At 39.5% G+C, this 23,046-nt stretch overlaps 2 protein-coding genes across 3 annotated transcripts in view; one reads left to right on the top strand and one right to left on the bottom strand.

The window, feature by feature from the left end:
- LOC131329271 (short-chain dehydrogenase reductase 3b-like) overlaps positions 1 to 22,642 on the bottom strand; it is a 28,263-nt gene extending 5,621 nt beyond the window's left edge. The window contains exons 1-2 of one of the 2 annotated variants that reach the window (XR_009200698.1): positions 22,579 to 22,630; positions 21,375 to 22,410 (exon numbers count right to left, since the gene is read on the bottom strand). Coding sequence is in view for 1 of the 2 variants with exons in the window: in XM_058362366.1 (XP_058218349.1) it covers positions 21,573 to 22,410; positions 22,579 to 22,595 (855 nt within the window). In the remaining variant the exon portion in view is untranslated. Of the gene's footprint in view, positions 1 to 21,374; positions 22,411 to 22,578 lie in introns of those variants that run through there. The other variant, XM_058362366.1, reaches the window with a different exon arrangement.
- Positions 15,690 to 16,808, top strand: LOC131329272 (short-chain dehydrogenase reductase 3b-like). The gene is made up of 2 exons (XM_058362367.1): positions 15,690 to 15,836; positions 15,963 to 16,808. The coding sequence occupies exons 1-2, from the start codon at positions 15,820 to 15,822 to the stop codon at positions 16,795 to 16,797; spliced, it is 852 nt and encodes a 283-aa protein (XP_058218350.1). The 5' UTR covers positions 15,690 to 15,819; the 3' UTR covers positions 16,798 to 16,808.
- Positions 22,643 to 23,046: the final 404 nt, after the last annotated feature.

Here is a 23,046-nt window from a genome sequence, read left to right as displayed (position 1 = left end):
GAATGTAGTTCTGGAGCCGACAAGAATGGATGCAATGCTTTAGATTAGTAATTCTAATAATATGTTTTCTGTGAAGTCAATGTATGGTCTATGGGAAGCATATGCTCTTACCCCCAATACTGGACTTGGATCTTTGTGGAGAAATCTTATTCCTCCAAAGGTTGAAATTTTTGTTTGGTTGGTGTGTCAAAACAGGATTGCGACTAGATCTTTCTTGATTAGCAAAAACATTTTGTTGGGAATGGATGAGCTGCAGGCTTTAGCATGTTCATTTTGTCTACTGGAAGTGGAAACACCAGAGCATGTCCTGCTAATGTGCCCGTTCTCTAGGCAAATTTGGTCGGGAATAGCAGAGCGGTGGAATATAGATTGGGTGATTCCTTCGAATCTGCTAGGGTTATCTTCTTGGTGGTTTTCTTTTCAGTTCAAAAATCTGGAAAAATACTTTTGGGAGTGCTATTTTTTCGCAACATTGTGGTCTATTTGGATAATAAGGAATGATGCTGTCTTCAGCAATAAAGCTGTTGATCTCAACCAAGTGGTAGAATTAATCAAAACAAGGGTAGCTCTGTGGGTCAAAGTCAAATTTGATGTAAAGGTGTTTATATGATGGAAGATTTCAAAAGGCACCTTGATGGTATTAAAAGACTCATGATTTAGGTATACTTTTGGGTATAACTTTGTTTTTTTTTAATTTTCTTTTCCCTAGAGGTTGTCAGCCACCGCCACGTACGATCCATTCTCCACGAATAGTTTTGCAGCTGCCTCCCCAATCCCACTGGCTGCTCCTGTTATTATTGCAACCTTCCCTTCTAATCTGAAACCAAACATTAGTAAACATAAAAAGGCATTCTACAATCAGAAGCCTCTCATGATCTGCATGGCTTAATTAACTACAGGAGAGAGAGAGAGAGAGAGATCACCTCCTCGGCTTAGACATTTTGATCAGGAGACTGGCGTGCAGGGGATGGCTTCCTCAATGCAAGGATACGATAGGAGGGGAATTGGGATACAATTGCAGATCGATGTGCTTTATATAGAGCCATATATATAGGGCATGTTGTGGTCGTAGCTAGTTTGTGGCACATTATTGACTGGTTGGTTGCTCAAATTTGTATGCTATGAATCTTGTTGTTGTAACAAAAATGGAGTATATTAAAAAAATTATTTTCTACACAAAAAATAAAAAAATATAGTGCAATACAAGTAGAGCCGCCTCTGACAAGGTGCCCAATCACCTAGTTGTATACCCAAACAAGTTTACACAACGTGAAGAGTAAGAAGATCTCAAACGCTAATACTTTCTTAACAAAGGAACAAACCCAATTATATTAGGCATAGAGTGGCTTTTCTGCCGTACAAGTGATCATAACCGTCTTAAAGTATTTTTAATGACCCAAATTCATCAATAGTATGTACCTTACCGGTAAGATATTTTAACAATTCTGAATCAATGATTGTCGAGATAAACGGCCGAAATGCCTGTATGAGAAGTAAGGTCCTTAGGTGTAGATAGGAAAAGATAAGATCCAAACTCTACACAAACCCGTTCACTAAATGGAAAGACAATAATATCGTTTTGCTGGTTAGTCTTTCCACGTTTTCCAGAGTACACCTTGGATGGATAACTATTAAAGGTAAGGGCTTAACAGCAAGGATGGTTTTCCGGTGGTTTGTGCGGCAGTGGTGATTGAAGGGGTTATGGTTTTGAGGGTCAGATTGGGTGGGCTGGTCCTTGGATGGACCGGTTTAGGATGCTTTGGGCTTTATTTTTCTTTATCTGGGTGATAGGTTGAGTTGTATTCTTTTATGGGGAAATTTTTGGCCGGCCCTACTTTTTTGTATGGGTTCCATGCAAACCCTATTTTGTAAGTGCTATCCCATTCAGATCATTTTTAAATATGCTTTTACTATTTTGCCCTTTTCACTTTTCAGCACCCACAGAATTCACATCCCTTTGAAGAATTCAAACCCCAAGAATTCACACTTCAAAGAATTCACACCCCAAAGAATTCACACTCTCGAGAATTCACACCGCTCAGAAGAATTCACACCCCTTTACAGGAATTCACAACCCCCGAATTTACATCCCTTTGCAGAATTTACACCCTCCAAATTCACACCTCCGAATTCACATTTTTTTTTGTAGAATTCACACCCCCTTTACAAGATTTCACACCCCAAAAATTCACACCCCTGTCACTATTCACACCATCAAAATTCATATTTTTTAAAAAAAGACACAATTTGCACGCAAATGAGGAATTCACACTTTCGAAAAAGACACAATTCACATCCAAATGAAGAATTCACACCTTCAAAAAAAGACTTAATTCATATTCTCAAATTAAGAATTCACACCCCCAAATTAAACCCCAAATTATCAATTCACAGCTCCTTAAAATCCACCTATTGTACGCCATAGTTTTAAGGGGATAAATTGTAAAAAATCAGTATTCACATTTCAATTACACTTTTCACACCCAAATTCTTTTTTGCTTTCAGTGGCCAATATAATAACACCATAGAATTCCATTATCAATCAAACAAGGCAAATGCAGAAGAAAACAAATTGATTCGATACTGAAACATATTTTGCACAAAATGTAATCGGTTACTCTAAATTATGGCTGATAAATTAACCAAACCACTTAAGTTTGAGCTTGTGTGCGCTCATTTGATACCGAAACATATTTTTGAAACTCGTTAATATTTTGAATCAAGCTCGAATAAACTACTGATTGACTCATTTGACTTATGATGGTTAAAAAATTCTATCTACTCAAGATCAACGCGTGAATTCTGGAAGAATTTTGTGTGTGAATTCTTTCTGTGAATTTTGGTGAATTCTTAGTGTGTGAATTCAACCCAGGTACACCTCTGGTAGGTGTGAATTCTGAATTCTAAATTCACAATTCACACTCCCAAATTATACAATTTACATCTAAATTCAGAATTCACACCACAATTCACGCCCCTCATCGTTATGAAATTTCTGGTGATTTGATCACAAGCAACTGAGAATCTTTTAGGTTCTTGTGTTTTGTTTCTGTTACAAAATAAATACACACATTCTTCACATCTATATCAGTATATATACATACAAATCTTTTTGTCCCAAATGTAAATTAGTTTCATCAACCCACGACTCGGCATGCATTAGTGCAATGTCTTTCCAAACATTACAGTGCAACTCATACGAGAGCCAAACAAAAAATCAAACCATTCGTTCCTTTCAAAAATCAGTAGAGCTTACTGATTCTTCGAAGCATCTAGATCTGCCACCTGTTTGAGCAAACTCTCGTCGTCGTCGTCTTCGAGAGCCATCTGGAAGGGCTACAATTCGAGCCCCTACACGATCGCGAGCATGATCTTCCTCATCTCCGACCAGAATTCCTCCAGATCTACGAACTCGCTCCCGTCGTAGTCGAACTTCCTGAAGATGTAGAGTCGGAGAGCCGCGCCAGCTCCTCCGGCGCCGTCGCCATGTTGTCGCCGAAGTACATTTCAAGGAGCCGGAACGACTCGAACGTCTTGCGCAGCTCATATCGAGATAGGACGCCATCATGGTTGAGGTCAAGCTGCTGCTGCTTACTCTCGTCCATGGCCGATTTGGAGGAGAGAGAAAGAGGGGTTATCTCAGTCTGGCATGTAATAAAGGTGGAGAGAGAGGTTTTTAGCAAATAGTAGTAAAGGAGGGGTATTTTGGGTAGTTCACTAAATGGGACTCATGTGAATAGGTTTTGACATGGGGTGGGCCTAGACAGCTAAAAGGAAACAAAACTGAGCCGGCCAGTAAGAACCCCTTGTTTTATTTGGGTGTGATCCTTATAGATCTTTGGGTGGGCTTTGCCCTTGTGATGTATCTTCCAACTCTTTATTGGATCCCCTTCTCCTTTTTTCCGTTTTTAATAAAATTCATCTTTAGCTGATAAAAAAAAAAAGGGATAAATTTCGTAATGAATAAGAAATCAGTGACCACATTTCTAGCCACGAATTTGTGATGCAATTTTATAGTTTATAGTTTATAGTGTGTGATACAATTTTTTATTTGGGTAGTCAAAAAAGGACTTCTAGCAGCAGATTTGTGATACATTTTTTCATTTGGGAAGTTAAAAAAGGACTTTCTAGCCACAAAGATTACCTCTCTCTCCCTCCCTTTGTTTTTTTTTTTTTGAGATTATCGCATTTCTCAATCGACTGTTCTACCGAACAAAAAACCACCTCCCGCGGAAACAGAGCATTTGAACTACCAAACCATGATTAACACTAATTTTCACTACCATTTCATGGAATTTGATAGTATCAATTGCCTACAAAGCCGTACTTATTGTGTCATTGAAGAGTTCAACAACGACCAAGAGTAACAAAAAATGTTTAACCTAACCCCAAGGGTAGTGCAGTTGGTTGACCAGACAGCACATAGGGCTTTACCACCCCAAAGTCCCAGGTTCGACTCTCCCGCCTTGCGAAAAGCCATTGGGACCACCCCGTGCATAAAACCCTTTTGGGTTAGCAAAAACTGGTGGGGGTTGGAGAGATTAGTCCTGTGGTGCGCGTAAGCTGACCCGGGGACCACTCTTCATTACAAAAAGGAAAAAAAAATTAACCTCCCTTCAAGAACATTATTGGTAAAATCTAACTAATGTAACCAACTGCAACTTGGAGAACAAAACTGCATTCTAAAATGAACTAATTTTTTAGTGTTACGAAAAATGATTATTCAATACAGCGAAATTGATCCCTTAGAACTCAGATCGTGTTTAATGACAGCAGGAACAAGCGGGTAGCTAGTAGGTACATGAAAATAAGTTTGATGGCGGCTTGCTCTGTTTTTTTTTTTTTTTTTCCCTTCTTCCTTGAAGATGTGATTTGTCCGGGCAATCGGATTCAATTGCCGATTGTTCTTCTTTCGACTTTCCTGTTTGATCTTCGTCGGCTGTCGCCTTGCCGCCAACGGGCAAGTTCGATTGAGTCTGGGAAATTTTCTCTTGCCACAGCTACTAATACATGTTTCCCTTGTTTTCCGCCATCATTCACTTTGAATGTATAAAACTTGAGTGGGATTGGAATAAGCAATATGAATAGAGTATTATGAGTATGTTAAACTATGATATGAAATTTTATAGGCTTTGCCTATTTTTTTATTTATAAGCTTTGCCCCGTGGAATTCCTATATACTTTAGGATATGGGTTGTTTGAAGTTTTGGGGAAATAATGTTACAGGTTTGCCCACTGGGATTTGCATAATTTTATCTTATCTATCATTGTCATTGTGTTCTATTCAAATTACTATGGACAAGTTTCTGATAATAAAATCATCCATTGCGCAAGGTTATTCAGGAAAACTATTCCAGCAGATTACGTATTGACTTAATTGAAATTATTATGATATATTTTTTTGTGGTTTTACAATTGACAAAAATATTGACGTTTATGAATGATTGATCCCATGCCCCGAAATTCTTAGAATCGCCATTGATGCCGGTCCTCTTAGATTTACAGCCATGATTCGACCGAAGCCCTCCTGCATGTCCATGTCTAGGATGCCCCCTTGAACCCATGATCCCGGCATTGCTGTACATGATATCGAGCTTGCCGTATTTCTCGATAGCGAAAGCCACGGTTTCTTCCACCTGCTTCTCCACCGTAACATCGCAGTTCTTGTAAATAGCTCAGTCATCGGGGCCTGCTATGGAAGCCACCACTTTCAGACCCAATTCCTCTTGAATGTCGGCCACCACCACAAAAGCCCCATTGTCAACGAATACTTTCGCATTGCCTCCCATTCCTGCTGCTCCAGTTATTATTGCAACCTTCCCTTCTAATCTGAAACCAAACATTTAAAACGAGCATACAAAACTTAAAAGACACGCACAGAGAGAGAGAGAGAGAGAGAGAGAGAGAGAGAGAGAGAGAGAGAGAGAGAGAGAGAGAGAGAGAGAGAGAGAGAGAATATATGGGAGAGAAAACTGATCTGTATTACTGAATATTAAGAGTAAATGATTACAATGCAAATACAAACTTAAATAGAGAAAAGTCTAAAAATCTATACTGAAAATAGAAGATTACAAAGAGATATGATTACGATATTATCACAATGCGATTCTATGCCTAATATACAAGATACGACGAGATCACAATGCATAATACTTTCACACCCTTCCTCAAACTCATGATGTGAGCCCGGAGAGCATCGTGGATTTTGCCAAGGAAATAACGAAACCAAGCAGTGGTGCACGTCTTAGTGCAATAGGGGCTAAAACATTGCTAAACCGTGTTGCAAAACACCAATCAGAGGTCCAAGATCGAGTGCCAAAACCTTTAAAACTGAGAGATTTTGCAGTCTCAAACCAAAGTGCCAAAACAAAAGCTGAAACTTTTTTAAACGGAGCCACTACTATGTTGAACAGTACCAAACTCTGTAGAAAATCTGTAAGTGCTAATGATAACAGATCGCGGTGAGCAATGCTGCAGTGAACAAATGACTATTGTGAAGTGAGAGAAGATAGAATGGGTGGGAGGAGGAGAAGATGCAAAAAGGAAGATGCAAACATTGCCGAATAAAGCAGAAGAGTGCCGAATAGTCCAGAATTCGAATATATATAAAATGCAGAACAGATGCAAATATCAGAATAGATGCCAAACAGATGTAAAGTAAAGAAACAAAAAAGTTTCAGATGCCAAACAGATGCAGAGAAGATAATGAACAAATGCAGATTTAGAAAATACACATATTCAAAAGATGAAGATTCGGATGATTTTCGAGAAGAAAGAGAGAGTGTCATACAGATATCAGATGCAAAACCAGAGAAATAGAGCCATAAATAAGAAAGACAGAACTACAGAGATGCAAAATCAGAGAAACATAGCTTGAAATAATACGAAAGTGAATAAACAGTTTTCAGAGACCAAATACAGAAGTGTGTAGATGAACCGCGATCGATGAACATATTGAGAAGAGAGAGAGAGAGAGAGAGAGAGAGAGAGAGAGAGAGAGAGAGAGATCAACTCAGAGAGAAGAGAAGAGGAAGGTTGATAACAGAGAATGCTATGGTGGTGACAGATTTGACACCATATGACAAAATAGTGAGAGCCCGGCAGACGGCGGCTTGGCGTAAGCTACCTGCCGGGAAGCGAATATCCCACACGCCTAAATCTTAGGCATGTGACAAAACATATAGGAGAGAGAACTAATCTGTTTTACTTAATATTGAGAGTAAATGGTTATAATGCTAACACAAACTTAAATAGAGAAAAGTCTAGAAATCTATACCTAAAATAGAATATTGCAAAGATATATGATTACAATATTATCACGGTGCGATTTAATTTATGCCAAAAATACAAGATACGACGAGATCACGATACATAATACTTTCACAATCACCTCCTTGGCTTGGACATTTTGATCAGGAGACTGATGTGGAAGGAATGACTTTGTAAGTTGTGGCCTTGTGTCCCATTATTTTCTGATTGGTTGCTGAAATATGTATGCTATGAATTTTGTTTTTTTAACAAAAAAATGGAGAATGTTATTATACCTTAATACAGACAATACAGTTAGTCTTTAACCCGAAAAAGATTACAGATAAAGTGTTGGAGATTGAGGCACAGACGAAATCTCTATGAATCAAAAAGTATAGAAGAACGAACTTGGCAGAGGAAAGAAAGAACAATCAGCAATTGATCGGAATCCAATTGCCCAGAAAAATCACAACTTCAAGGACGAAGAAAAAAAAAAAACAGAGCAAGACGCCATCAAACTTATTTTCATGTAGCTACCCCTTGTTCTTGCTGTCATTAAAAATGATCTGAGTAGTAACTACTAAGGGATCAATGTCGCTGTATTGAATAATCATTTTTCGCGTCTCTTAAAAATACCCCAGTTGATTTTAGAATGTAGTTTTGTTCTCCAAGTTCTATTTAGTTTGCATTAGTCAGATTTTACCAATAATGTTCTTGGAGGGAGGTTACACATTTTTGTTACTCTTGGTCGTTGTTGAACTCTTCAATGACTCAATAAGTATGTCTTTGTAGGTAATGGATACTACTCCCTCCGTCCCATTTTAAATGCTCATTACGTAAAGTCGTGTCATTTTTACTTTTAAAAAAAATCGCATTTTCATAATTTCCTTTAAAACTTTTTTTCACCGTTTTAAAATACTCATCGAGATCTTTTGAACGATGCGAAACAAAGTTAAAAATTAATTCCGAAAGTACTTTATCTTTCGAGGTCAAAGTTACACGGTCTCATGTACGGAACATTTAAATTGGGACGGTGGGAGCATCAAATTCCATGAATTAATGGTAGTGCAAATCATTTTTATGTAGAGTTTTGCCTAATTTGTCGCGAGAGTAGCAGAAACCAAGTTTTGGAGCATTCTGATTTCCTGGTTCGGACCAACAAGACAGTTTTGTGCAGAACAAACATTTTGATTTCTGGTCCGGACCAAAGTCACGGTGGTCCGGGCCAGCGGGCAGCTTTTTTGCGTATTTGTTATTTTGTTTTGGTTTTTTGGTCCTCTATTATAAATAGGGGTCTTGGGAGCTACTAGGGTCATGTTCTTTTGTTCAAGGGTTTAGATATTAGGGTTTTATTTATATCTTAGGGTTCCACCAAGGATTTGTGTCTTCTTTTTGGATTCCACCAGAGATTTTTTCCTAGATATCTGTTTGGTGCTTCATTGAGAGTTATGAGTATAGCCGACTCTTTGTTTCTCTCCCCGTTTATAGTAAATTTTCTTACTCTTTTTCCCATGGAATACGTCCTTACTTTGTGTTTGAGCGGAACCACATATATCTTTCTGTTTTTGTTTATTACTTGTTGATTTGTTATATTCTCACTTTTGTGTTCGGCACAACAAATTATTATCAAAGCACCAGGTTTCAATCCGAGGCTTTTGTTTTCTATTGTGTATTCTACAATTGGTGATGTTTAAATGCGACTCATTTTGAAATTGCGAAGTTCAATGGGCAGAGCATTAGATTCAGTTTATGACGTATTAAGATGAATGCTTTGTTTGTTCAACAAGGATTACACAAGACTCTGTTGGGGAAATCCAAGAAGCTTGCTGATATGCAGAATAATGTGTTTGAGGATCTCGATGCAAAGACACTTAGTTCGATTCAGTTGTGTTTAGCCAATGATGTGTTTCGCAAAGTTGGGGAGGAGGATACAGCTGCCGATATTTGGTTAAAGTTGGAAAGCATCTATATGACGAAGTCTATTACCAACCAGTTGTATTTGAAGTAGCGCCTTTATATGTTTCGTATAAGGGAAGGTACGCCTGTAAAAGACCATCTAAATGAGTTAAATCGAATTATTATGGATTTAAAAAATATTGATGTTGTGATTGATGATGAAAATCAGGCCCTTATTGTTTTGTGTTCTTTGCTTGCATCTTATGAGCGCTCTGTTACTATCCTACTTTATGGGAGGGATATGATTTTCATGGAGGACGTTAGGTCTAGTTTGTATTCGAAAAAAATTAAGGAAAAAAGTATCCGGTGAGGGTGGTGAGTTCGATGCTCATGGTTTGATGGTGCAAGGAAGAAATTCAGATAGGGATAATGGCAGTAGAGGATTTTCTGGCTCTCATTCCACAAATCAGGCTGAAGTAAAGTGTTTTTACTGTAGGAAATACGGGCATATGATGAGAAATTGTCAAAGGTTAAAAAATAAGGATAAATTTGAAGAGAAGAGTGTTGATGGTATTGTTGAAGATGATTCTGATAATTCACTTTTGGCTCTTTCTGTGAATGTTTGTAATATCTGTTCGGATACCAATTGGATTCTGGACTCCAGATGTTCTTACCACATGTGTCCGAATAGAGATTGGTTCAATACTTATAAATTGGTCAACTGTGGTACAGTTCTTATGGGGAATAATATGCCTTGTATAATTGTTGGAATTGGAATAGTTAAAATCAGAATGCATGATGATTTTATGAGGACGTTGTTTGGTGTTGGACATGTACCAGATTTGAAAAGGAACCTTGTCTCTTTGGATACTCTTGACTCTGTGGGTTGAAAGTATACTGCTGAAGGTGGAGTCTTGAGCGTTTCAAAGGGTGCTCGTGTTTTGATGAAGAGTCGAAAATCGGATAACCTCTATGTGCTGGATGGTAGTATGATTGTGGTGCTACATCTTTGGGTTCTTCATCAATGAATTCGAGGTTGACTCGGTGTTGGGTTTTTAACTCCATGGTGGAGTCAGTAATTAACTCCGTGAGAAGTTTGAGCAGATCTTCGTGTGCGGATCCGGGAGGGATGCGTTGGGTTGGAGGTGCCCGTTGGAAGATGGAAGCATAATTTGGAGGCATGTGCAGCTGGCTTTCCTGAGTTGTGTTTATAAGGTCAAGTAGGTGTGCTTGAGTCTTATTCGTTTGTGCCGTTGGTTATTGCCCCGTGGGGGGCTTTTGGGGGAGATGAGCGATTAAAGGAGAGGATTGCCTATGGTGTTGAGTTTGAAAGAATTCAAGTTAAGGTGAAGATTTGTGGAGTTTTGCCTTGAATTTGTCGTGACAGTAGCAAAAACCAAGTTTTGGAGCATTCTGGTTTTCTGGTCAGGACTAGAGTCATGGTGGTCGGGACCAACAAGACAGTTTTGTGCGGAACAGACATTTTGATTTTCTGGTTCGGACCAGAGTCACGATGGTCCAGACCAGTAGGTAGCTTTTTTGTGTGTTTGTTATTCTGTTCTGATTTTTTGGTCCTCTATTATAAATAGCAATAATGCTATAAGGACCGACCACATATACCGACGATGTACCGCTCTGAGCTGGACCATGGGGGGCCCACTCCTACACATACTCTGACACTCTCTCCTCTCTTTACAGATTTGGGCTAAAAGTACTGGCGGGTAAAATTTTGAAGAAAATTCAAATTCAATTTTTTTGGGTTTTTAGGATTAGAAGACTCACGAATTGGTTTTGCTTCCAAAAAGTTTCTCTCCCATCTCAGAAATGTTTCTCTCTCCTCATTCCCAGAAACCCCTCTCTCTCTCTCTCTCTCTCTCTCTCTCATCTTCCTCAACGCCACTGTTGCCCACCCCCACCACGTTCAACGCCCTCTCCCCCATGTCACCGACGCTGGTCCGGCGTAACCATTGCCGCCATCCCACCGTCACCGCTGGACTCTATCACAGATCTAACATTCAAAGTCGGGAAGGCACACTGGATTTGAATCAAGCATCGCTTGTCCAAATGTAAGGTCCAAAGCTCGAATCTTGGTCGAGTTTCTGAATGGTGGCCTTGTGCATGCCCAGATAGAAGTGCAGAAGAAGGCTAAGATTTATGAAGTACTTTTTGTAGATAATATAAAATCACAAATGTAGTACTTTTACTTGGTGATGGGGCGAAACCCATTTTTTGGTGTAAGGTGAATTTTGAATTGATGCACAAAAATTGAAACCATTGATCAAGGTTATTGTTCCACTTGCAGGCTGTATCTGATTCTTTTGTAATTTTTATATTTCATCACCCCCATCGTATTGGATTAGTCTTATCCCAAGAACAAACAAGTGATAATAAAAAACAGAAAAGAAAAATAGATTTGCTAAACAGATTCATGTTGTATTGTTCAATGCTATATGCCTATGGACTCATCATGAATTGGCTGTGTTCTTACTTATGTGGATTATGGTCAGCAGCTAATGCCATGCTGTCTTCAAAACATCTATCTTTTCTGGAGTATGTGCTTTGTTTTTTTTGCATTCCGTTCAAATTCTTAATGCTTGGTACTGTTTTTGTTCCGAATAATTTTTAACATTGTGGTGGTGGTTTGTATTGGCATTTTCTGAATTATGAGCTCTGTTTTCTTACCCCAACTAAGGTGTGTATGGCATTTTAAAGAGGGTTCTCTATTTCTTTCAATATTGACTTGGATCCAAAGGCAGTGCTTATTTGCAAGTTATTTAGCCATAATCCATTCACCATATCTCTAAGGTGTGTATGGGGTTTGTTGTGCCGATTTAATGGCTGATTAGTGTGTACAAGTTATAAACATTTCAAGTTTTGTGAAACGAAGAATGATTTTACTTAGGATGTTTTTGGTTTATGGAAGTGGAACTGTGAAAGGTGATTCCATGGAATTATGTTCAACCCTCGACCTATTACGTCTACTAGTATCCTCTTATTCACAATTCTATTTTAAAAATTTATAGAACACAACATCCGAAAAACATCATTATAGGTATAAACAATAGAAATCATGGTTATGCGTGGACTGTGGACAATGTACTTTCACAAACGCAGGATAAAATTTTCATCAAATAAGAAACGCCACATCTCTCTTCTTTAAAATAAGAAAAAAAGAAACACCACATCTTTATCATGGTTATGTGTGGACAATATATTATTCGTTTGGTGTACAGGAATGCCCCTACACATATACATGAAGAAAATGAATTCATAACTTTCTTAGAATTCTAAACCACAAAACAGCGACGGAGGGCCGGTGGGAGGTAGGTAGCGACAAAAAGAGACGGGCAATGACGGTGGGAAGGCAAGAGATAGGCCACAATGGGAGAGAAGCGCAACAGTGGAATGGCGAGAAACCGGTGGTGACGGTGGGACGGTGGATGGTGGCGATGGTTACGTCGGACTGGCGTCGTTGACGGGGGGAGAGGGCGTTGAATGTGGTGGGGGTGGGCGACAGTGGCGTTGAAGAAGGGAGAGAGAGAGAGAGAGAGAGAGGTGTTTCTGGGAATGAGGAGAGAGAAACATTTCTGAGATGGGAGAGATTTTGGGAGTAAAACCAATTCGTGGGTCTATAATCAAACCCAAAAAATTGAATTTGAATTTTCCTCAAAACTTTACCCGCCAATATTTTCGGCCCAAATCTGTAAAGAGAGGAGAGAGTGTCAGAGTGTGTGGAACTGGGCCCCCATAGTCCAGCTCAGAGCGGTACATTGTCGGTATGTGTGGTCGGTCCTTATAGCATTATTGTATAAATAGGGGTCTTGGGTGCTGCTAGGGTCATGTTCTTTTGTTCAAGAACTTAGATATTAGGATTTTGTTCATCTTTTATGATTCTACCAAGGATTTGTGTCTTCCTTTTGGGTTCCACCAGAGATTTGTCCCTAGCAGAATTATAGATACCGTTCCGTACCGGCCGGTACGTACGTACCGTTTTAGAGAAAAAACCGGTATAAGATAGGTGCGATTCCGTTCCGGAGAACTTTCCGGCCAATACTGGCGGTACCGGGCAGTAACGGAAAGTTCCGGTCGGTTCGGTGATTCCCGGCGGTATGGATCGACCAGTGGGGGAAAAAAAAAAAAAGAAATAGAAAGAAGAAGAAGAAGAAGATCGGAGCTATAAAAAAGAAGATTTCCGGTTGTACGCGATCTGCTGTTCACGCCTCTTCAATCTGTGAACGGAGCTAAAATAACCTCTTTTCTTGAGGAGATAACCATGGCCAGTAAACCAGATCGGAAAAAACGCAAAAAGAGCTACAGTGGAAGAGTTTTCAGACTTCCTTTTCTTCTCTGTTGATTTTGGAAATATGAGCAGAGAGGCACAGTTACTTTTTGATGCACGCATTAGCTTTTTTGAGATACTATTATTGTGTAGTGTGCACCCACCATTATCCCCTACTTCTAGTCCTTTTTCTAGTCTTTTTCTTTTCTTTTTTTGTCTTAATATATGTATTTTATGATGAATAACATGGTATGAGAAATTTTTTTGAGTTATAATTATATATAATTATTATATATATTGTAATTGCGGTAAATTCGAAACGGTACCCGGTACTTGACCGGTACTGGTACGTACCATACCAATAAGAAAATCGGTACCCTGTCCGAAACGGTATTCAGAACTTTGGTCCCTAGATATCTTTTTAGTGTTTCATTGAGAGTTACGGGTATAGCCGGTTCCTTGTTTCTCTCCCCGTTTATAGTGAATCTTCTTGCGCTTTTTTCCGTGGAGTACGGTCTTACTTTGTGCTTGAGTGAAACCATGTATATTTTTGTGTTCTTGTGTGTTTGGCTCAACATGTTAATCATGATTTGGTATTTCAAATGCTCTGTTTCCCGGGGAAGTGATTTTTTTGTTCGTTAGAACATTCGATTGAGAAACGTGATAATCTCAAAAAAAAACACACACACACACAGAGGTAACCTTTGGCTAGAAAGTCTTTTTACCCAAATCAAAAATTGTACATCACAAATTTGCTGCTAGAAGTCCTTTTTTGATTACCCATAAAAAAAAAATTTGTATCATAAACTATAAAGTTCTCTTTGAACTACCCAAATGAAAACGTGCATCACAAATTCGTGGCTAGAAATGCGGTTATTGATTTCTTATTCATTACGAAGTTTATCCATCCAAAGTGTACTGTGGAAAACGTGGAAAGACTAACCAGCAAAAGGACTCGACTTCTCATACAGTCATTTCGGCTGTTCACCGGTTAGGTAATATATATTGACAATTCTGAACCATTAAAAATACTTTGAGACCGTTACGATCACTTGGATGTACGCAGAAAAGCAATACTCTCCGCCTAATATTGGGTTTGTTCCTTGCGTTCAGAAAGTATTAGCTTTTGAGAGCTTCTTACTCTTCAAGTTGTGTAAACTTGTATGGGTGTACAAGTACAACTAGGTGATTGGGCTTCTTCTATCCCGGGGACAACGTGCAAACTAGCTTGTGCTCTATTACACGCGAAGTATTCTGCAAATGGCACGAATAGTCTAAAGAGAGGGATTTGGTCCGTGCTTGAATCTCCACCACCCTATCATCGTCAATCTTCTTTTTTCGGGTAAAAGAATAATTGTATCCGGGTAATATTCTCCATTTTTGTTACAACAAGAAGATTCATAGCATACATGCCCTATATGGCTCTATATAAAGCACATGACAAGTTCATACTTTTCTGTACTTGTATCCCAATTCCTCTCTTATCGTATCCTTGCATCGAGGAAGTCGTCCCCTGCACACCATTCTCCTAATCAAGATGTCTAAGCCGAGTTTTTTTTTTTTATCAGCAAAAATTTCATTAGAAGCTCAAAACACATACAACCTCAAAGGGGCATGCCCAGTATATAACAAGAAGAAAAGGAAACCTCTCTCTTCTAAGAAGCCTATACGGCAACCAATTGACAAACAAAACAGAGCTATATAGGCCCTACAAAAAAAAACCCTACACTTCAAACTAAGAGAATATACACCTAGGAAGGTTCCAACTAGCAGCCAAAGCCTTATTACTGGCAGAGGGTCCCACACCTCTTCTAGAACTCAGAAAATCCCTGATCGAATTCACCAATTGCAGAGCAAGACGCTCCACATGCAGAGTCTTCCCTTGAAAAAACAACTAGGTGATTGGGCTTCTTGTATTAGCCTTTGATCATCAGAGCTTACTCTTCAAGTTGTGTAAACTTGTATGGGTATACAACTAGGTGATTGGGCTTCTTGAATCTCGGGAACGATGTGCAAACTACTTGTGGTCTATTACACCCGAAGTATTCCGTAAATGGCGCGATTAGTCTCACGAGAGCGATTTGGTCCATGATTGAATCTTCACCACCCTATTGTACGTTAATCTTCTTTTTCGGGTAAAAGAAAACTTGCATCCGGATAATATTCTCTATTTTTATTACAACAAGATTCATAGCATACAAATTTGAGCAACCAACCGGTCAATAATGCGCCACAAGCTATAGGACCACAACATGCCCTATATGGCTCTAGCTATATAAAGCACATCACAAGACTGCAAGTCCATATATACTTTTCTGCACTTGTATCCCAATTCCTCTCTTATCGTATCCTTGCATTGAGGAAGCCATCCCCTGCACACCAGTCTCCTGATCAAGATGTCTAAGCCGAGGAGGTGATCTCTCTCTCTCTCTCTCTCTCTCTCTCTCTCTCTCTCTCGTTAACTAGGCATGCAGATTATGAGAGGCTTCTTATTGTAGAATGCTTGTTTATTGTTTTAAGAATAATGTTTTGGTTTTAGAATAGAAGGGAAGGTTGCAATAATAACAGGAGCGGCCAGTGGGATTGGGGAGGCAGCTGCAAAACTATTCGTGGAGAATGGAGCGTTCGTGGTGGTGGCTGACATTCAAGAGGAATTGGGTCTCAAAGTGGTGGCTTCCATAGCAGGCCCTGATGTCGACAGAGCTATTTACAAGAACTGCGATGTTACGGTGGAGAAGCAGGTGGAAGAAACCGTGGCTTTCGCTATCGAAAAATATGGCACCCTCGATATCATGTATAGCAATGCTGGGATCCTGGGTCCAATGGACAGCATCCTAGACATGGACATGGAGGACAGCTTCGACCGAACCATGGCTGTAAATCTAAGAGGACCGGCGTTGTGCATAAAGCATGCTGCTCGAGCCATGGTTAAAAGACAAGTAAGGGGTTCCATCATTTGCACGGCCAGCGCAGCGTCCTTTCTGGGAGGGTTGGGTCCCATCGCTTACAACACTTCGAAGCATGGTTTGGTGGGTCTGGTTAGAGCCGCGGCGAGTGAGCTTGGGAAGCATGGGATAAGGGTCAATTGTGTTTCTCCCTACTTTTTTGCCACTCCCCTGGCGATATCAGGGATGTCAGCGATGGGCATTAACAACGCGAGTGAAATTGAAGCACTAGCAAGTTCCGCGGCCAACTTGAAAGGAGTTGCGTTGAAAGCGGAGCATGTCGCGGAGGCTGCTCTCTTCCTCGCTTCTGATGAGTCATCCATTTATGTCAGCGGTCATAATTTAGCTGTTGATGGGGGTTTCACTGTTGTTGATAATTCCATCGCTATGATCGCATCGCAGATGCTAATGAAGGAGAAGCAGTACTGATCGGTATATCCCAGTTGATATTCGGTTTGGACTAGTTCAGTTTCCTTCGGTTCGGCCTGTTTTTGCGGTTCAGTTATTAATTAGGCCTGGATCACTAGGTTATTTTCTATTTTTGGGTCAAAATATTCACAAGCTTGGATAAAAAATATATTCTAGCATAGGTATAATACTCAAAATTTGGTTGTATGGTGCATCTATAGGATATGATCGAGAAGACGATTCAGTCCTTCCTAAAATACTAAAAGATAGTGTATTTCGAAAATATAACGACATACTGCTAGAAATCAACACAATGACGTAAATAGAAATAAAAATTTATTAGAATACTCTATTGACAAATGTGGTAATATAAAATAAATAATTAAAACCATAACCTTTGTAGCTAGAAAATGCTTTTTTAACTGTCCAAATGAAGAATGGCATCACGAAATCTGTTGCTAGAAAGTCATTTTGGAATACCCAAATCAAAATTAAATGGCAATGGTTTTTACATTCTTCTTTTTAGTACGTGCACTCTATTTTTTGTCTTTTAATGAATTCTTTTTTATGCAATTCTTTCACTACAAAGACCAAAAAAAAATGATTGTATGCATAAAAAAAGAAGTGTGAAAATCATTTCAAATTATATCAGAAAGTAGAAAACGTGGATAAACTAACCAGAAACAAAAGGAGTTTTTTTTTTCCCCTTCCCTTCTAGTATACTAGTTTCATGACTTGAATGGTAGACAAGCCAAATTCTACGTATGCCTAGTTCTGTGTGTGTTCCTTGAGTTAAGAAAGTATAGAGCTTCTTAATTACTCTTCAAGTTGTGTAAACTTGGAAAGGTATACAATAAGTCATGAGAAAATCTTCTTTACGGAGCTTTTGTAAACGCTACAAAACAAGTGTTTACAGCACTCAATCGTGACTGTCCAAAAATATTTTAGACGGTCAAGATGTTAATGAAACTTTTTCGGAGAAGAGTTAATTGTGATCGGTCATAATTGAAAACGAATCTCAATCATTAATTGCGCGAATAGACGGCTGGGATTGATTGATGCTGTAAACCAGCGGTTTATAGCACCTCCATAAATAAGACTGTCTCGTAAGTCATTGGGCTTGTTATATCTTCGGGACCGCGTGCAAACTTGTGGTCTATTACACTAGAGCTCTTCCGTAGTTATTGGCACGAATAGTGGAGAGAGAGAGATCACCTCTTTGGCTTGAACATTTTGATCAGGAGATCGATTGATGTGGAAGGAATGGCTTCTGCAATGCAAGGATACGGTAGGAAAGGAATTGGGAATTTGGGATCATTTTGTAGAGCTGATCGTGAATTTGTTGTTCACGTAAAAAATTAACTTGATTGGACATTGATAAGTAGATGATCGAAACAGATTTGTACAAGAAAATTGGGATGACAAATTAGAAACTTAAATTTTTAATTTTTTTCTTGAACAAATTTGTTTCAATCATGAACCTTTCGATGTTTAATCAAGCTAATTTTTCTATGCGAATAACAAATTCAACGAGCCCCACAAAATAAACGATTCTGATCCTTGTTGTGGGTCCAGGGTAGCCCACAAAGACTCAAACTGGACCCAGAACTGACTAATTATTCAATAGTCCCGGACTACCATGTGTAGCATGTCCGCATGGTGCTCCCAACCAATCACGTAGTGGAAAATTTTATAGGTGGCACATAGTGGTGACGCCACATTCAAAGTTGTGGAGTCGCTTGACCCCATGGAGGAAAATTAATCTCCTACTATTGTGTACAATTTTGGCTTGGATGAAAAATGAACCCACCAAAATATAGCGCTGACCCCATCATGAGGTGCAAACACCTAATAATTTATCCCATTACTATTTACTAAATTTGAGTCATCCATTGATTAAGCGTATCCAACTTAGCCACCTAATTCAGTTGTCTCTCTTGGTTTGGTTGATGCAGAGTACCAATAAAATAAGGATTTTCTAATGTTCTTTTTCTTTCGGTTAAAAAAATATGGGCACATTCTTAAAAAGAAGACAGTCACAATGCGAAATTCATCATTTTAGTAGTCGTGTTAAATAATTGTAAACTACTCATTTTAGTAGTGTCAATTTGAACAACTTTCGCTCTCCAACTAAAAGGAAACATCTTCAACTTTTAATTTTAATTTGTAAATGACCCCATACTAGTAAATTTCTGGAGTTGCCATTGGTGGCACATAGCCATCTTCTCTTAAGTGGTTGGGCGGCAAGGGTTGATCCACTTAGTGTGGATAGTGATAAATTATCGGTCGGGAGCACCACGTAGGACATGCCACGTGGTACTCTAGAAGTATTTAATAATTTTTCCCCTGGACGTACACATTAAAAATGGATAGGAAACTCCCCAACACTTGTTCTTGCATTGCCACTTCTCGTGGGGTGTTTGGTCGCAGATTCTGGATTGGTGGCATATGAGATGGGTGTGCCCTGCCTCTTTGGAAGCCCATTTCATTTGGTGGGAAGATAACCGGTTCAGAAATTTGGAGAAACGTGTGTGGGAAGTTACCTTTTTTGCTACTGTGTGGTCCTTGTGGCTAGTGAGAAATGATTATGTGTTCAACAATGTAGCAACGAGAGCTAGAGACGTTGGGGAGCAGGTTAAAACTCGAGTCGCCATGTGGATGAAGGCAAAATTCAACATTAAGGTGCATACGGTGGAGGAATTTAAGGTGTTTTTGGATGGAATTAGATTGCTTAAATTGTAAATTTTTTTCTAGCTGAGGGGGTTCTCTTTAAGGGGGGCTCGCCAATTCCCTATTGGTGGGTTTTGTAGGGAGTTTTGGATTTCTTGTCTTCCTTCTTTTTACTTGATCGAGTAAGTTCTACTTACTTTGGTCAAGCCCTCGATGTATCCTTTCGAGTTGGAATAATTTATTTCGTTTTATCGAGCAAAAAAAAAAAATGGATAGGACCTCTCTTGTATACTTGGTAAATGAATAAGAAATCAATGACCACGCTTCTAGCCACGAATTTGTGATACACTCATACAAGTTTTTATTTGGGAAGTCAACAAGCGACTTCCTAGTTTGGGATACAATTTGAAATGATTTTCACATTCCTTTTTTTAAGCATACACTCCTCTCTTTTTTTGTCTTTTGTGAAAGAATTGCATAAAAAAGTTTCATTAAAAGACAAAAAAATATAGTGTATATACCAAAAAATAAAAGTGTTAAAATCATTACCCTTTTCTATTTGGGTAGTCCAAAAAAGGCTTTCTAGCATTTGGGTAGTTAAAAATGGATTTTCTAGCAAGGTTACTGGCCCATGGTTTATTTAATTTTTTTTATTACCAAATTGGACTAAACCCAACTGATTACAACCATACTTTTTATTTATCTATCGGCAACCAGATATTTTATTGAACTCGACAAAGGATACATCGAGGCGTCCAACTCAAAATACAAAAAAAAAGCTTGAATCATAGAAAAGACCAAAGAAATAAAGAATAAAAGAAAAAATACATCCAACGAAAGATTGAATGAAACCACTAGGAGATAAATGGAAGCATCCATAATTAGGCTTGGCAATGGGGTGGGTAGGGGGTGGATACCACTATCCCCGTCCCCGATCCCCGAATCCAAATCCATCCCCATCCCCTCCCCGATCCCCACCGGGAAATTATTTTTACCCTCCATCCCCTCCCTAAACGGGGAACGGGGATCCAACTGGAACCACAGGCAAAACCGGTATTCTTAATCCGGTATCCCTCCTGTAGCAAGACGCCAAGAACAAACAACACACGCAAAGCTCTTTAAAGCTTCGTTTCTTAGTTTCTCAACATGACGCTATTTCATGAGTTTCCGACTTGAACAATATTTATCTGACTAGAACTATCGATTTGAGCTCTTTTTTCTACTTATCTTCTATCCGTGGTAAGTGAATTCAATTACTTCTATGTTAATTGACAGTGAGATTTAGTTTCTTTCTTTCTTCCTCACTTATGTATATATAGTACTCCTATATAATTTTCATTTATGTATATAACTTATTTATTATATATATATATATATATATATATATATAGTAATTTTCAGGTCCACTCGCCCGGATTTTCTTACGGTCCGGATTTTCCCTTTCTTGATCAAATTTACGGTTCAGTAAAAAACTGCTCGGATCAAGCCCTTCCCGATCATTTTTTTTGCTGATTTCTCGCGGGTACCCTTAAAATCACGTTCTGATCACTTTGAGCGGCTCGGATCATCGAAATTCGATCGGGAAATGGGAGGTCCGGACGGTCCGGACCGTAAGAGGTCCGGACCTGAAAAGGACTCTATATATATATATATATATATATATATATATATATATATATATATATATACACAAACACACACACAAACGGGGCGGGGCGGGGCGGGGCGGGGATGGGGCGGGGACAGACTCATTTCCATCCCCTATCCATTCCCCATTTTTTTAAAAAAATTATCCCCATCCCCTATCCGATCTCCGAAAAATCCCCGAATCCCCAATCCATTTGGGACGGGGAATGGGGCGGGGCGGGGTGGGGCAGCCGGGATTGCCATCCCTATCCATAATCACAAACAAGCTGCTTCAGCAAGACTTCTTGAGCCTTTATCTGGTAGGTCATCAAGAAACATAATCCAGCATCAAGGTGAAGGCTTAAATGCAATTATTTATTAATTGGAGTATTTGTTATTGGAAAACTTAAGAAGTCCAACAGTTAAAGACAAGCATTTTCTAGTAATAATAGTAAAAGCACATCAAGTACTAATGATCAACTGGAGGTATCGATCAATAATCACATCACTGTTTTATCTGCGTCTCCAGTCTCCATTAACATAGTGATAGAATTATCAACGACAGTCAAACCCCCATCAACAACTAAATTATGACCGCTGACATAAACGGATGATTCATCAGAAGCAAGGAAGAGAGCAGCCTCTGCCACATGCTTCGCTTTCAATGCAACTCCTTTCAAGTTGGCTGCGGAGCTTGCTAGTAATTCAATTCCGCTTCCGCTCGCGTTGTTAATGCCCATCGCTGACATCCACGATATTGCCAGGGGAGTGGCAACAAGGTGAGGAGAAACACAATTGATCCTTATCCCATGCTTCCCAAGCTCACTTGCCGCGGCTCTAACCAGACCCACCAAACCATGCTTCGAAGTGTTGTAAGCAATGGGACACAGCCCTCCCAGAACGGACGCTGTGCTGGCCGTGCAAATGATGGATCCCCTTACTTGTCTTTTAACCATGGCTCGAGCAGCATGCTTTATGCACAACGCCGGTCCTCTCAGATTTACAGCCATGGTTCGGTTGAAGCCCTCCATGTCCATGTCTAGGATGCTGTCTATTGGACCCAGGATCCCGGCATTGCAGTACATGATATCGAGGGTGCCGTACTTTTCGATAGCGAAAGCCACGGTTTCTTCCACCTGCTTCTCCACCGTAACATCGCAGTTCTTGTAAATGGCTCTGTCCACATCAGGGCTTGCTATGGAAGCCACCACTTTGAGACCCAATTCCTCTTGAATGTCAGCCACCACCACGAACGCTCCATTCTCCACGAATAGTTTTGCAGCTGCCTCCCCAATCCCACTGGCTGCTCCTGTTATTATTGCAACCTTCCCTTCCAATCTGAAACCAAACATCGATCAATAAACATAAAAAAGCATTCTACAATCAGAAGCTTCTCATGATCCGCAAGGCTTAATTAACCATAGGAAAGAGAGAGAGAGAGAGAGAGAGAGAGAGAGAGAGAGAGAGAGAGAGAGAGAGAGAGAGAGAGAGAGAGAGAGAGATCACCTCCTCGGCTTAGACATTTTGATGTGTGCAGGAGATGGATTCCTCAATGCAAGCAAACGATAATTGGGATACAAGTGCAGTCTTGTGATGTGCTTTATATAGAGCCATACAGGGCATTTTGTGGTCCTAGCTTGTGGCACATTGTTGACTGGTTGGTTGCTCAAATTTGAATGCAATGAATCTTGTTGTTGTAACAAAAATGGAAAATATTACCCGGATGCAACTATTCTTTTACCCGCAAATGAAGATTGACAATGATAGGGTGGCGGAGATTCAAGCACGGACCAAATCGCTCTCTTGAGACTATTTGATAAGCGCATAAATGTTTACATACGCGCCCCCTAATTTATTCCTGTTAAGTCCGTTTATATTGTTACTCCGGAGATTAATGCTCAACTTTTGTGTTGTAGGTATTTGGAGGTTTTGACATTTTAAATGGACTTTGTTTAGTTGCTGAGGGGCATGGAT

Source organism: Rhododendron vialii, chromosome 6a (assembly GCF_030253575.1).
Source record: "Rhododendron vialii isolate Sample 1 chromosome 6a, ASM3025357v1".
NCBI lineage: Eukaryota > Viridiplantae > Streptophyta > Magnoliopsida > Ericales > Ericaceae > Rhododendron > Rhododendron vialii.
Note: the sequence above shows the minus strand (reverse complement) of the source record. Positions and strands in the feature narration are given on the sequence as shown.